The 14,596-nt window shown below is 37.5% G+C and overlaps 1 protein-coding gene across 4 annotated transcripts in view; it reads right to left on the reverse strand.

Moving 5' to 3' along the window:
* ST18 (ST18 C2H2C-type zinc finger transcription factor) overlaps positions 1–14,596 on the reverse strand; it is an 85,370-nt gene that overhangs the window by 47,230 nt on the left and 23,544 nt on the right. For 2 of the 4 annotated variants that reach the window (XM_012558449.2, XM_023740954.1), the window contains one exon: positions 8,515–8,757. The exons of the other annotated variants lie outside the window; for them this stretch is intronic. In XM_012558449.2, the coding sequence (XP_012413903.1) occupies positions 8,515–8,757 (243 nt within the window). The remainder of the gene's footprint in view (positions 1–8,514; positions 8,758–14,596) is intronic. 4 annotated transcript variants of the gene reach the window in all.

The raw sequence follows: 14,596 nt of genomic DNA on the forward strand, positions 1-14,596 counted from the left end.
AAAAAAAAAAAAAAAAAAAAAAAATTCAACGGGAAAAAGTGGGATTTACACCAGGTATGCAGGGATGGTTCAACATTAGAAATATGATCAGTGTAATCCATCACATTAATAAAACAAAAGACAAAAACTATGTGATCTTATCAATCAATGCAGAAAAGGCATTTGACAAAGTCCAACACCCATTCATGATAAAAAATCTTAACAAAGTAGGAATAGAAGGTAAATTCGTCAACATAATAAAGGGCTTTTACACAAAGCCAACAGCCAACATCATCCTAAATGGAGAGAGCTTGAAAGCATTCCCCTTGAGAAAGGGAACCAGACAAGGATGCTCTTTATCACCACTCTTATTCAACACTGTGCTGGTGGTCCTAGCTAGAGCAATTAGGCTAGAAAAAGAAATAAAGGGCATCCAAATTGGTAGGGAAGAATTCAGAGTGTCTCTATTTGCAGATGATATGATTTTATACACAGAAAACCCCAAAGAAGCCAAAAGAAAACCACTGGAACTAACGGAAGATTTCAGCAAAGTGTCAGGATACAAGATAAACATACAAAAATCAGTTGAATTCCTCTACACCAACAAAGAGAACTTCCAAGAGGAAATCACCAAATCATTACCATTTACAATAGCCCCCAAGAAGATAAAATACTTCATAAAAAATCTAACCAGAGAAGTAAAAGACCTATACAATGAAAACTACAAGACACTACTGCAAGAAACCAAAAGAGACCTCCACAAGTGGAAAAACATACTTGCTCATGGATAGGAAGACTCAACATTGTGGAACTGTCAATTCTACCCAAAGTGATCTACAAATACAATGCAATCCAGATCCAAATTCCAACAACACTTTTTGATGAGATGGAGAAACAAATCACCAACTTCATATGGAAAGGGAAGAGGCCCTGTATAAGTAAAGCATTATTCAAGAAGATGAACAAAGTGGGATGCCTCATGCTACCTATTATACTATTAGAACCTATTATACTGTCAAAACAGGCTGGTACGGGTACAACAACAGATAGATAGACCAATGGAACAGAATTGAGAATTCAGACATAAATTCATCCACCTATGAGCAGCTGATATTTGACAAAGGCCCAAAGTCCATTAAATGGGGAAAAGACAGTCTCTTTAAAAAATGGTGCTGGCATAACTGGATATCCATCTGCAAAAAACTGAAACAAGACCCATACCTCACATCGTACACAAAAACAAACTCAAATGGGTCAAAGACCTAAATGTAAAATCTAAAATGGTAAAGATCATGGAAGAAAAATTAGGGACAACACGAGGAGCCCTAATACATGGCATAAACACAATAGGAACCATAAGTAACAATGCACAAGCACCAGAAGAGAGACTAGATAAATGGGAGCTCCTAAAAATCAAACACTTACGCTCATCAAAAGACTTCACCAAAAGAGTCAAAAGACAACCTACAGACCGGGCAAAAATGTTTGGCTACCACAAATCTGATCAGCATCTAATATCTACAATCTACAAGATACTGCAAAACCTCAGCAACAAAAAAGACAAATAATCTAATTAAAAAATGGGCAAAGGATACGAACAGGCACTTCACCAAAGAAAACATTCAGGTGGCTAACAGACACATGAAGAAATGTTTATGATCATTAGCCATTGAGAAATGCAAATCAAAACTACAATGAGATATCATCTCATTCCAACAAGGCTAGCATTAATCCAAAAAAACACAAAATAATAAATGCTAGAGAGGTTGTGGAGAGACTGGAACACTTATACGCTGTTGGTGGGAATGTAAAATGGTACAACCACTTTGAAAATCGATTTGGCGCTTCTTTAAAAAGCTAGAAATAGAAGTACCATACGATCTAGCTATCCTGCTCCTTGGAATATATCCTAGAGAAATAAGAGCCATCACACAAATAGATATATGCTCACCCATGTTCATTGCAGCACTGTTCAAGATAGCAAAAAGATGGAAACAACCTAGGTGCCTATCGACGGATGAATGGATAAACAAATTATGGTATATTCACACAATGGAATAGTATGCAATAGTAAAGAACAATGATGAAGCAGTGAAAAATCTTATAACACAGAAGAATCTGGAGGGTGTTATGCTGAGTGAATTTAGTCAGTCACAGAAGGGTAAATATTGTATAAGACTACTGTTATAAGAACTCACAAAAAAGTTTAAACACAGAAGAAAATATTCTTTGATGGTTACAAGGCTGGGGAGGGAGGGTGAAGGTTATTCAGTAACTAGATAGCAGATAAGAATTATCTTAGGTGAAGGGAAGGACAGCACAACTGGACTAACCCTAAGCTAAGAAGTTTTCCTGAATGCAATCAAACACTTCAAGAGACAAAGTAACAGGGACGAGGGTCTGGGGACCATATTTTCAGGGGACACCTAGGTCAATTGGCATAACAAAGTTTATTAAGAAAGTGTTTTGCATCCTACTTTGGTGAGTGGTGTCTGGGGTCTTAAAAGCTAGCAAGCGGCCATCTAAGATGCATCAATTGGTCCCAACCACCTGGAGTAAAGAAGAATGAAGAACACCAAATACACAATGAAGTATTAGCCCAAGTGACAGAAAGGGCCACATAGACCAGAGATTTCATCGGCCTGAGACCAGAAGAACTGGATGGTGCCTGCCTGTCACCAATGACTGCTCTGACAGGGAACACAACAGAGAGTCCCTGATGGAGCGGGGGAAGGGTGGGATGCAGAACTCAAATTGTAGTAAAAAGACTAGACTTAATGGTCTGACTAAGACCGGAGGAACTCCAGAAAGCATGGCCCCCAGACTGTCTATCAACCCAGAACTAAAAATTCCTGAGGCCAACTCTTCAGACAAAGATTGGACTGGGCTGTGGGACTTAAAATGATACTCGTGAAGAGTGTGCTTCTTAGCTCAAGTAGATACATGAGACTAAAAGAGCAGCTTCTGTCCGGAGGGGAGATGAGAAGGCGGAGAGGGTTAGGAGCTGGTTGAATAGATGCAGGAAGTCAGGGGTGGAAAGGAGGAGTGTGCTGTCACAGTATAGGGAGAGTAACTGGGGTCACATAACAGTGTATGTATAAATTTTTGTATGAGAGATTGACTTGAATTGTAAACTTTCAACTTTTTATTGTTGTAACTACAACAATAAAAAGAAATGTGAGCTTGATAACAGTTGCACTCTAAGATAGAAAGAGAAGTGCTGTTTTAATGGTGCCTCCATGAACTCTAAAGTAGATAAATGACTCTGAACTTTTTGAAGTTTGATGGATATATATGGCTAAAATGAAACAATTCCTAACTTTAAGGCCTTACACCTGACAGTAACATCACTCACTCCATTTGGTGCTATCTGGATTCCACTGGGTACTAGTTTTCACTTTAATTTATAAATTTCTTTGCTTTTGGAAAGTTGAGATAAATGCTAAATCTGATATTGTCTCAGTTTTGCTGTTGACATGTTGAATTCTTTACTAAATGGCATGAAGCAAAAAGGCATTTTATTATTTTCTTTATGAGAAAGTTAAGGACTTGCATATTATAGTTGAAGGCATGCACATTATAGTTGAACAAGAAAGGTCACCTGCTATTGTTCTACTGCTGAATGTATACATTATGGAAGGCAAGAAAATGGGGCTTTTGACAGAAATTATCAGTTACGAAGGTTTAAATTGCTATTTGAATACTATGCATACAAAAATAAGGTTGCAGAATGTATAGCATTCTATTTGGTATAGTAATATGTGCTAATATTTTAACAGAATAATTTTATGAATTTGACTTAGCTTGTAACTTCTTTTAAGCCACAAAGTTTTATGCATACAACTGCATTATAAAATAATTGTCTTTTTGCCTTTTGTCAAAATACTACTTCTTGAAATCTGGAATATATATATGTGTGTGTATATATATGTGTATATATATATATATGTATACGTAGCTACAGCTAGAATTCTTGGATTAGATTTTTTACAGAAGCATTCATACTGGATAAAATCCTAAATAGCAGCCAGTATAAAATAAATCAACAGCATTTGTATGAATTTTTTTCAAAATTTAAATTATCATTTAAAAAATCATAATTTGATCCTGTGGATGTTTAAAAGGGAATGCGGTATATACATGTGGTGTTTGGAGAGTACATGCATGCAATGAAGTTCCTTTAATCTACAGATGGAAGTTTATACTGATTTCAGTAAAGATCAGAACATAATGGTAACATGAATAACAGATAATAGCATCTGGCACTTTTAACATTTAAAGCCCTGAAAATCTTTGGAGAACTGACAGTTGAATGAAACTGACGGCTCTAGTTATTTCTCAGCACTTTCCTTTCAAGAGATTTTGAGTTTTTTCCAGGTTCAGAAAAATTTTTAGGGGGCATCTGGACAAGCTATTTCACTGAGACAGACAATATTTTCTGAAAACTACCATCAAAATTAAGCAACTGTTGTGCATATGAACTAGATAACAATGAATTAGAAATAATTACTTAATTTCTGGTGGTGTGTGTGTACGTGTGAGTGTTGTTGTGGGGTGTTGGGGAGAAGGAAGGAGGTGTCAAAGAAGAGTGGGAATGTGGGAAAAGGCACAGCCCTAATTCCAGTCTTCAAACATTATCAAAACAGTGTTTGGGGCCATGTGCAGCTACACCAATAAAACCCATTGGAGAGAGACCACAGTCAGCCAGTCCCCTGGAGACCTGCGCTCCAGAAGCTTCTTCCTGCTGCCCTAAGATGCACCTTTGACAACTGTCACCTCCACCACACCTTGCCACACACAATTTCTTCATTATTCTCTCTTCTTCTTCTAATTTCTCTCAATGTTTCCTAGATGTCTCCATTTTTAAATGTATTTTTCTTTTCTCTCCCTCACTTTTCCCCTCTCCTCTCCCCGCCCGGTTTGTTTTTTTTTTGCTTCTGGGAAGCCAAGACCCATCATTTAATTGCTATATGACCAAGGACCAGCAACTTCACTTCCCTAAGCCTCAATTTTCTCCTTTAAAAAGATGATGAAAATCTTGCCTCACAGAATTGTTAGGATAACGAATCAAGACACTGTATATAAAGATACCTTATCTTTATTTTTGTTGTCCATGACATTTGTCTGATACCTTCTCAATGAGGGCATTGAATATAATCTACTGTTTCAAAATAGTATTTATCAACTATCCCATTTCTCATTTTCAAAATTCAGAACAGGATGTGAAAAATACCAGGTAGATTACCTTGGCACATATGGGGGAACAAAGAACAAGGGGTGAGAAACCACGTGAAGGAGTTACAGTGATTCAGAACAGTTTTGTCTGTGTCCCCATTAGTTGTAGCTTCTTCCCCAGGCAATGACTTAACCATGTTCAGATAGCTGCAACAATGAGCATTAAGCTTACAAAAATATGTTGTCAACTCAAACCTAAGGCAAACACTTTGACTCCAAGTGTTCACTGGGCATCTTCAAAGTCCTCTTAGTTGTTCCCATATGGCCTCTAAATTCCAGATTTCAGAATACTTAGGTTGAAAATTGTAACAGTAAAAGATTGTGTTGTTCGACCTTAAGCCGCTCTCAAAAGAGGGTAAAACTAAAGAAATCCACTTTTCGGTGAATTTTCTGGGAAAATAAAACACTGTCACAGATATATCAGCATTAGATAAAAACATACTCCAAATAGTAGGTTTTATCTATAAAATTTCCAAGGTGAAGCCTATCATTTTTAGAATTATGTAAAAAATAAAATTGGAAAGATTAAAATATTTGCTATGAGATGTCATTTTTTGGCTATCTGGGTGATAAGATACATAGCCAAATAAATCCCTGAGGAACTTAATAGACCCTCAAATGGGAGAGAGATCTCAGAATATAAAGGGTGCAATGTTGACATCATTGCTAAGGGTACATAGTCATAACCAATGTCAGATAATATAAAACACCAAAAACCCACTGCTGCTGAGTCGATTCTGACTCATAGCAACCCTATAGGACAGAGCAGAACTGCGCTATTGAGTTTCCAAGGCTGTAAATCTTTACGGAAGGAGACTGCTACATCTTTCACCTACTAAGTGGCTAGTGGGTTTGAACTGCTGACCTTTTGGTTAGCAGCTGAATGCTTTAACCACTGTGCCACCAGGGCTTCTAAGATAATACAAGGGACCTTAAATGAAAATGAGAACTCATTTGATGCAAATTTGTATCATGACTGCTCAAGATTCGATCCTATGTCTGACAATGAGAAGAAATATAAAGAAAAATTCCCATGAATGCATTATCCATGCCCATTTACTACACAGTCATATAGATGGTGACAAAAAGCATAAGCCCCTCTCTGCACATGGCATTGAGATAACCCCCAGAAACTGGAACATTTTTGGATTTTTGTCCTCACACAAGTCATCCATGAGCAGGGGTTGCGTTTTAATTGCTCTGTAAAGCACTGTCCTTCATATAACATGATGACTTTTACTGAATCCACATTGACAGATCTTGTGACTCATCTATGCTTTCCTTTAGTGGTACGGGGTGCAGCATGTCATGGTCTGATGATCTGAAATTGGCTTGCTGGGGATTAAGTCTTTTCGTGAATGAATGGGATGCCCTTTTCTAAAGTCAATCTGGATGTAGTGGGATTGAATCAGCAGTCTTGATGGCACTGTGATAGTACCTCCAAACAATCTACCCATGTCCTAATTTGCTCCTTACTTCCTGCTTTCAAACAAGTTGTGAAGTTGGAGGTTAGCTGTAACTTCTATTCTTTCATAAAACTGCAATGACAATGGAGATGGTGATAGAAGGAAGAGGCACGCATTGACCAGCTCATGGCCATCACTTTTGGTAAACTAGCTTTTTATACTTTGTAGATGGCAGTTTTACATTTATTGTAGTCAAACGTATTATTTTAATAAAGAGTCCTTCTAAAATGGCTTTTATTTTTTTAATTTTTAATTCAAAACACCTCTAAATACTTTAGGTGAATTAACAAAGTCAAGCAGAATTAATGGCTATGACCAGCATGGTAGAAGTTTAATCAGGCTGATATGTGAATTACCCTCATCCTTCCAACTGACTGTATGAGGGGCAGTGATGCAGAAAGCTGGCTCTGATCATAGCAAATTTCTTCCAGGGAACCATCCCAGCCACTCCACTCCTTCATCTCTATGCTGTGTACCAGCTTATCCTCCTCCGTTCACCAGTGCGTTTGTTTACATGTCAGTCCTCCTACTAGGTTCTGTGCACACGCAGGGTGGAGGCATGTCCTGTTCAAAGCTGTCTATCTTGCTACCTGGCACATGTGAAGATGTAATGAAGGAAGGAAGGGAGAATTGGGAACAACCTACTCTTGTGATCACATCACACACTACTGTTTATGTTGACTTATGCTCTGAGGTGTTCATGTGCTAGACTCAAATTGGTCTTCAAAGTCTCTGAACTTCTAAAAAGCTGAAAAAGGTGGTGCACACTTCTACAGAGAATGGTTATCTCAGTTCTTTAACAATATAGACAACTGGCTGATTCATCAGCAACAATAATGCAGCCATCTTCCTGATCAACAGCAAAAGAGGATCAATTATTGTAATAACTAGGGTTACATTTGCAATGATAGAGTCTAAACAGTGAAAGGCGCTGGCCACCAATTCTTTTGAATGACACTAAGTAGTCCATGGCTACTTAGGCCAAGTCAGGCAGCTCAAACTAGGAGATGAGAGCTAAAGGAATTCCTGTGCATCCAAGCACCTGGCTTTCAGGGTTGAAATTAAAGTGGAGCTTCCTTACTACCCTCAAGCCATTTCCAAGATAATCAAATACCCAAATGCATCTCCTTTACTTCAGGATTGGTAGACATCCAACATTCATGATCCAGAGCTTCAAAGGGTGACTCTATACATATGTAAGCTAACACAGTTCCTCCATGAAACCAAGAAAATGAATTTGACACAATTTGAAGATTCTTACTTGTCTCTGAATTTATTTCTTCATTGACCCTCTGGTTCAGAAAGAACTGGCAAGCCAACATTTCCATGTCCAATGACACAGTGTCCCTTACAGTTTGCTGTATCTTGAAGGGAGAGATGATGTAATCTCTCGTGCACTACAAACAATTGCAACCTTCATGGGGTTAAATTTCACTATTAATAGGGGAGGAACAACTCAAAAAGGAGAGTGAGAATGGTTGCACAACTCAAAGAATGTAATCAATGTCACTGAATTATCCATGTAGAAACTGTTGAATTGGCTTATGTTTCCTGTGTATATTCTCAACAACAACAAAATAAAAAAAACTTAAAAGTCACTATAATGACATGATATTTTAGGCAAGTGACAGGAAATGGAGGATTTGTTTATAAATTTCTTCTGAAATTTAAAATTATTTACCAAAATCTAAAACAAGGCACAGAGGTACATTTTGTCTAAACAGAAATGTGTAAAAAATAAAAATAAAAATAAAAAGTTTAGGAGGAAAAATCTAGTAATGCTCTGCAATCATGCTCTGTCTTAAACTTATTGATTGACATATTAAAACAATACCTCTTTCTCCTCTGTCTTTCCATGGGCTTTGCTATAGTTGATAGGAGTATCCCAGCCCTCTTGGTCACAGAGAGCCTGATAGAAGGCTGCATTGACCAAAAGGCTGCTTGCTTTGAATGGGGAAGAGGAAGAAGTCACAATGGAATTATTAGAGGAAGTTAGAGGTGTAGCCTTGTCCAGGATTCGATTTTTTTTCATGCTTAAATCCAATGTGCCATTTTCATCCACTTCTATCTCGGCTCCCTGGTATACAACAGGAAACAGAAAAACATTTCAGCAGTTTGCAGTTATAGCCTAGCCATGTGAGGCTTTTAAGGGATAATTTTAAATGCAAGCTTTTAAGTCAGTATATCTGATTTTAAATCTAGCTTTCTGATTTGCATTGGTTAATGTTCAATTCTTAGCAGACTTTTAAGAGCAGCCCCATTAGCAAGCTTTGTCTTTCTGGGTTTATACAAAATAAGCTTAATATAAATAAGATGTTTTCAAACAGTAAATGTATTGGTTAAGCCTGTTTAATTTTTTTTTTTTAAGTTTAGCTTTAAACCTTCTTTTCTAGTTTACAGAATTATCACTCCCAATTCATCATTTAAAGCATTAACACTTTAGTTTAACAAAAGACACAATAAAATTTGCCAAACCACCAAATCACAATAATCATCTAAAATCAAAAATACGCAAAAATAACCAGCTGGAAGAGAATTTTTACTGGAATATTAAATCAATACAAAAGCAAAGTTTTACCCTAGGTTATCTGAAGTGGAAAAGCTTTGTTAAATTATGTGAGGAAAAAAAAAAAAAAACCCAGAAAGTGCAAATCATACTTCACTCTGGGTGCCTCTTTGCTGGCAGCTCCATGGTTTGGGTTTAAGTTCTACCGTGAGGGCTTCAGGATAAAGGGGATTATTTTCCACGTTCTTAATACAGACTTAAAACTAATTCCATCTCATGACGTTCACTTATGGAATACCTTTTGCCAGTTTTTTTTTTTTTAAGAACAGTACCTGTCTTTAGTTCAAATCCTAACAAACTATCCATGAGATCTGCATATTCCAAGTGATATGCGCTATAGGATGGCTTAGATGGGGTCAGGAATTGTAAACATTGCCATGTAATAACGCTGTCATTTTTCTAATTGGGTCAAATGAACATCTTTCTGGTATTTCACCATCATCCAACAATTCATAATTAACTTCTAAACAATTTCTCTATACTTTTCCCTTTTGACTGGCAAAGCTGTAGAATTCTTTGAATATGTTAGCAAGATCCATAAAGCTTGTGGTAGCCAGTTATTCCCCTGGATTTATTTTAACTCTCCCACACATATCTCCCCTCCCAACAGTTGCCGTTGATGGCATGGGCACGCTGGCCAAGTTCCAAGGGCTTGCTGCTTGCGCTTGATTTAGAAAATAAAAGCATCTCTTCTGTTCACTTGTTTTACCTGCAGAGTTCATATTTTCAATCTCTCAGTTTAAGAGAGAGAGATGCTTTATGATATTTGTGGGAAGTAAATATACTTCTAATATGTTTGTACTAAGATGCTTTGGCCAAAATCTTTTTGTCCATTTTTAGTAAATAGTTTAATCTCCCATGATAGTTTTAAGCCCTGAATTTGACAGTACAGCTTATCCAGGATAATAACTTAGAAACCACAACATCTTATGCCATCTGTATAATATCAGATATGTTTTTATACCAGCATTAATAAACCTTAGTTACTAAAATCCACAATATTAACTATATCAGTGCCAGGTGCCCTCTCCAGGATATTACAGTATACTCTGCTATGAACACCTTCACATTTTTGGCTTCAGTGTTGATATGTAACTATAGCAATGAAGCAGAGCTATAGCAATCAAGTTTAATGGCCAGTGTAAAGTAAAATGCTAAATATTGTAGTTGCTGACATTTTTCATAAAAAAAACAAAAAAAACCTTGGGTTAAGACTGCACAACCAATATTCACATAAAATTCCAGACCTCTGTGACAGATGGCTTAGGAAAAGTAAGCCATGTGACTGGGCTGCAGAGTTTTATAGTGCAAAACCCATAAATAGTACAGATTCTCTAACACTGAAAAAAATATCAACTACTCTAAGACAATACCAATATGTATTTGCATTTTTTACAGAAAAAAATCCAAATAGTAAATTTTAAAAAATATTAAGAGATTTCAGGAATTGTTATGATTATACATCGTGAGTAATCATGACTTGATTGAAAAACTGTCACTCTGTGGTGACAAGAGCCTTTCCTCCTTCTTGCACCCAGGCTGGCTGCCCCGGGAGCACCTGACAAGGGAGGCTTGCTATGCACTCTGTGTGGCCAGGCACAGGTGGGCTTCAAGTGAGCGCACAGATGCACTCAACAATTACACACAGCGACAGAGAAAGCCTTTCCTGCCTGTAGAGGCGCAAGTTTACAACATGTAGTTTTATTCAGAGCAGCATCAATAGACATCACTTCTCTCTGTGCTTCAGACTCTAAATGGCAGTACAAAAGGGGGCAGGAGAGGCCACAGGAGCAAAGTAGGAAACTGAGCCACAGCTGGTATGTTTTCCCCCTAGACATCTAATACCCTGATTTCTCAAAGTGCTTTTTTAGATCCTTATTTTGGTTTTTAAAGTTTTCTAAAATTTATGTTTTTCGAACCTAGGCAAATTCATTCATTTTCTGACATAGTAAGGACATCAGAGTCCCATGTCTATCTACTGATGTTATGTACAAGTCATTTATTCATTAGCTTGCTGAGAAGTAAGCTTACAGACTGCACAGGGCACAGAGTCTCCACAGGGAGAGTGAGAACACATCCAGGAAATAAGCTATTTGATTTTTCAAAAGTGTGCCAATTTTATAGTCAATTTTTCTGACCAGAAATGTGTTTCAAGAAAAGAGGAATACACACTGATAAGGAAAAAACAAAAAACTCAGATTATAGTCATCTTTATCTGATTCATTATTCAGCTTTGTTAATTAATAGAACATGGAGAACAAAGTTAAAGACAGAATTCTGAGGGGTGTTTGACATTTTCAGGTTACTATGTTTTGGGGAAAAAGAAAATTGAAAAATACCTTGGTCTTGCCTTCAGGAAGTTTATTTTATGCATACAGGAGCTTCTTAGTGAAATTTAATAAATTTCTTAGTAATTTAATACACATATTATGAATTATTATTAAACTAGAAGTTTAAATAATTACGCATTATAATCCTTACCTGTACTATAAGATAAACTATTTAGATGCTCACCAACAGAGAAATGATTAATCAAATTATGCTACATCTTGTTAGTGGAACATTATAGAGTAAATAGAATGATAATTATGAAAACTATGTAGCAACATGGAAAATATGTATATAAATGAAAGCAGGAAAACCACATGGCATTCATACTTACAATGATGTAAAGCATACAGAAATTCATTTTCTTTGAAGAAGAACAAAATAGAAAATACAAAAATCACTGTAGTTGTATTTAGAAGATAGACGTATGGCTGCTTTCTCTAATATTTTCCAGACAAATGATAGCATTACATTGTTTCAACAATTATAAATTATCATGCATTTAAAGATGGTGATGAAGAAAAAACAAAATTATAATTTTACCTTAACTGGCCTGATGGTAAAACTTCTGTCAAAACGTTGATAAAACAAGACCACATTGCTTTCTTACTTGGCAAGCTTCCTACTCCTGCATGACGGCCGCTGCCGTCTTTCCTTTATGACTTGGCTCAGAGGAAGTGAAGAACTCAGTGGTACATGTTCTTCCACTCTCACTTCAGGGTTTTTGTTAGGGAGGTGGAATTTTTTCTATTTTGTAAGCTGTCTTAAATAAGTTTTCAAAGTAGGCAGGGTATTCACAACAAACCAATGAGTTGAAAATATTTTATTCTTACTAAATAATAATCGGAGCCCGGGTGGCATAGTGGTTAAGAGCTCAGCTGCTAACCAAAAGGTCAGCAGTTAAAATCCACCAGCCGCTCCTTGGAAACTCTATGGGCAGTTCTACTCTGTCCTACAGGGTTGCTATGAGTCAGAACGGACTCGACGGCACCTAACAACAACAAATAATAATTGAGTACTGAGTATTAAGAGAGTATAACCTTATATATATATATACTCAACATAAATAGAATGATAGAATTCAGAGGAAAACTAAGTGACTAATACAAGGTATAAAAGTAATACAAAATTTATAACCCTTTCCCAAAAATCTTTGTCTGGGACTTGGAAACATATCTGGAAATGCTTGGGTGAGTGGACAGTCTATATACCATGTAATGGTAAAATCTTTGAAGTGAAATTTCAATTCCAACAGTTATAGCTGTGCCGCTAGAAGCAAATTATTTAATATTTCTGAGCAACTGTTTCTTCTTCTGCAAAACTGTATAATAATATCTGCGTAACAGAGTTTCTAGAAGGATTGCAAAGAGTTAATACTGGCAAAGTGCTTGTTTACGGTGTCTGACACATCCAAACCCAAACCAAACCCATTGCCATGGAGTCGATTCCACATCATAGTGACCATAAAGGACAGAGAAGAACTGCCCCATAGGGTTCTCAAGGAGTGGCTGGTGGGTTCAAACTGACAACCTTTTGGTTAACAGCTGTAGCTCTTAACAGCTACGCCACCATGGCCCCATCTGACACATAGTAGGTGTTAAATAAATGACACCTAGTACTAATAATTTGATTCGAGTTTTGACTCATCAAGGTCAGATTATCCAATAGGCAAGGTAAGCACGGTGCTTACCTTGCTTACCAGATCATCTGTAGTGAACAGTTTCACATTTTTTCACCACATCAAAGAGTCTGCTTCTAGGTATGGCTGGTTTCTGTCTCTCTCCCAAGCCCACAGCACGCTCCTACAGGATCAAAGCCTCTTTTCAAATTTACAATCCCTGACAGGGATGGATGACCTAGAAAGCATGGTAAGCACGGGCCTACTTGTGCTTACTTACTAATCTGTAGTGAAGTTGTTCACTACAGATGATCTGGTAAGCAAGGTAAGCACCGTGCTTACCTTACCTATTGAACAATCTGCCCCTGCAATTCATAGCAACCCTATAGGACAGAGTAGAACTGCCCCAGAGGGTTTCTAAGGCTGTAGTCTTTACAGATGCATACTGCCACATCTTTGTCCTACAGAGCCACTTGTGGGTTCGAACTTCTGACCCTTCTGTTAGCAGCAGAGTGCTTAACCAACCATTCTGCCACCAGGGCTCCTTTCAGTTACCATATTGGTGGGAGGAGTAAAGAGCCCACTACTAAATATGACGTTTCTCCACACGGAGGTCAATTGCTTCCTTGTGATACCTGACCAAAGACCCTCCTTACATTTTACTCACAATATCTGCTGTGAGCCATTCGATGTCAAAGCTACTGAAAAATGCTGCATCTGGATCCTAATCACACAGACAGCCACCAGGCTATTTCTCCTATTAGGCAGAAAGAATGGTGAGGTGACATCATGTTGTTTCTAGGCCTCGTTCAAGCACAAAACAGACTTTGAACTTTAAACATTTTATGCAAGTGTCATTTTTTTTGTTTTCTTTAAGGCACGCATGCATATGCCATTTTGTCTAAACAGGTGGGGAAAACACCAAAACAAACAACAGAATGCTTGGCAAGCCGCAGAGATCGGGATAAAGATAGACTGCAAAGTGTGTTCCTACCTCTGTTGATAAGAGTGGGAGGAAGGAAGAAAAATGGAGCATTTATCTGCCATGTGCAGGCGCTGCTCTCAGCAGGGATGGGGATGCTCTGGGCATACTGATGCCCCAGGACTGCTTGACTCATGCCCATGTGAGAGCATGCCCTGTGTGCTCAAATCAGGAGCAAGTCACCAGGCCCAAGGGCAGTCACTGGCAGCTGTGCTCCATGTATAGTTTACAATCTACATTAATTTAAAATTAAAACGGAGAATATTCCCTGTATCTTAGAAGCAATGAAGTACTGGAATCAAGAGAGAGCTAATACTTCAAACAAATTATCTCTAACCATTATGATATCTGCTAAGTAGTGATATTGCTAATTTTTAATTCTGACTTGATTCCTCAGAGAGATACTTTGAGGTGATTTTGGT

This window comes from Trichechus manatus, unplaced genomic scaffold (assembly GCF_000243295.1).
Source record: "Trichechus manatus latirostris isolate Lorelei unplaced genomic scaffold, TriManLat1.0 scaffold00169, whole genome shotgun sequence".
NCBI classification, from domain to species: Eukaryota; Metazoa; Chordata; class Mammalia; order Sirenia; family Trichechidae; genus Trichechus; species Trichechus manatus.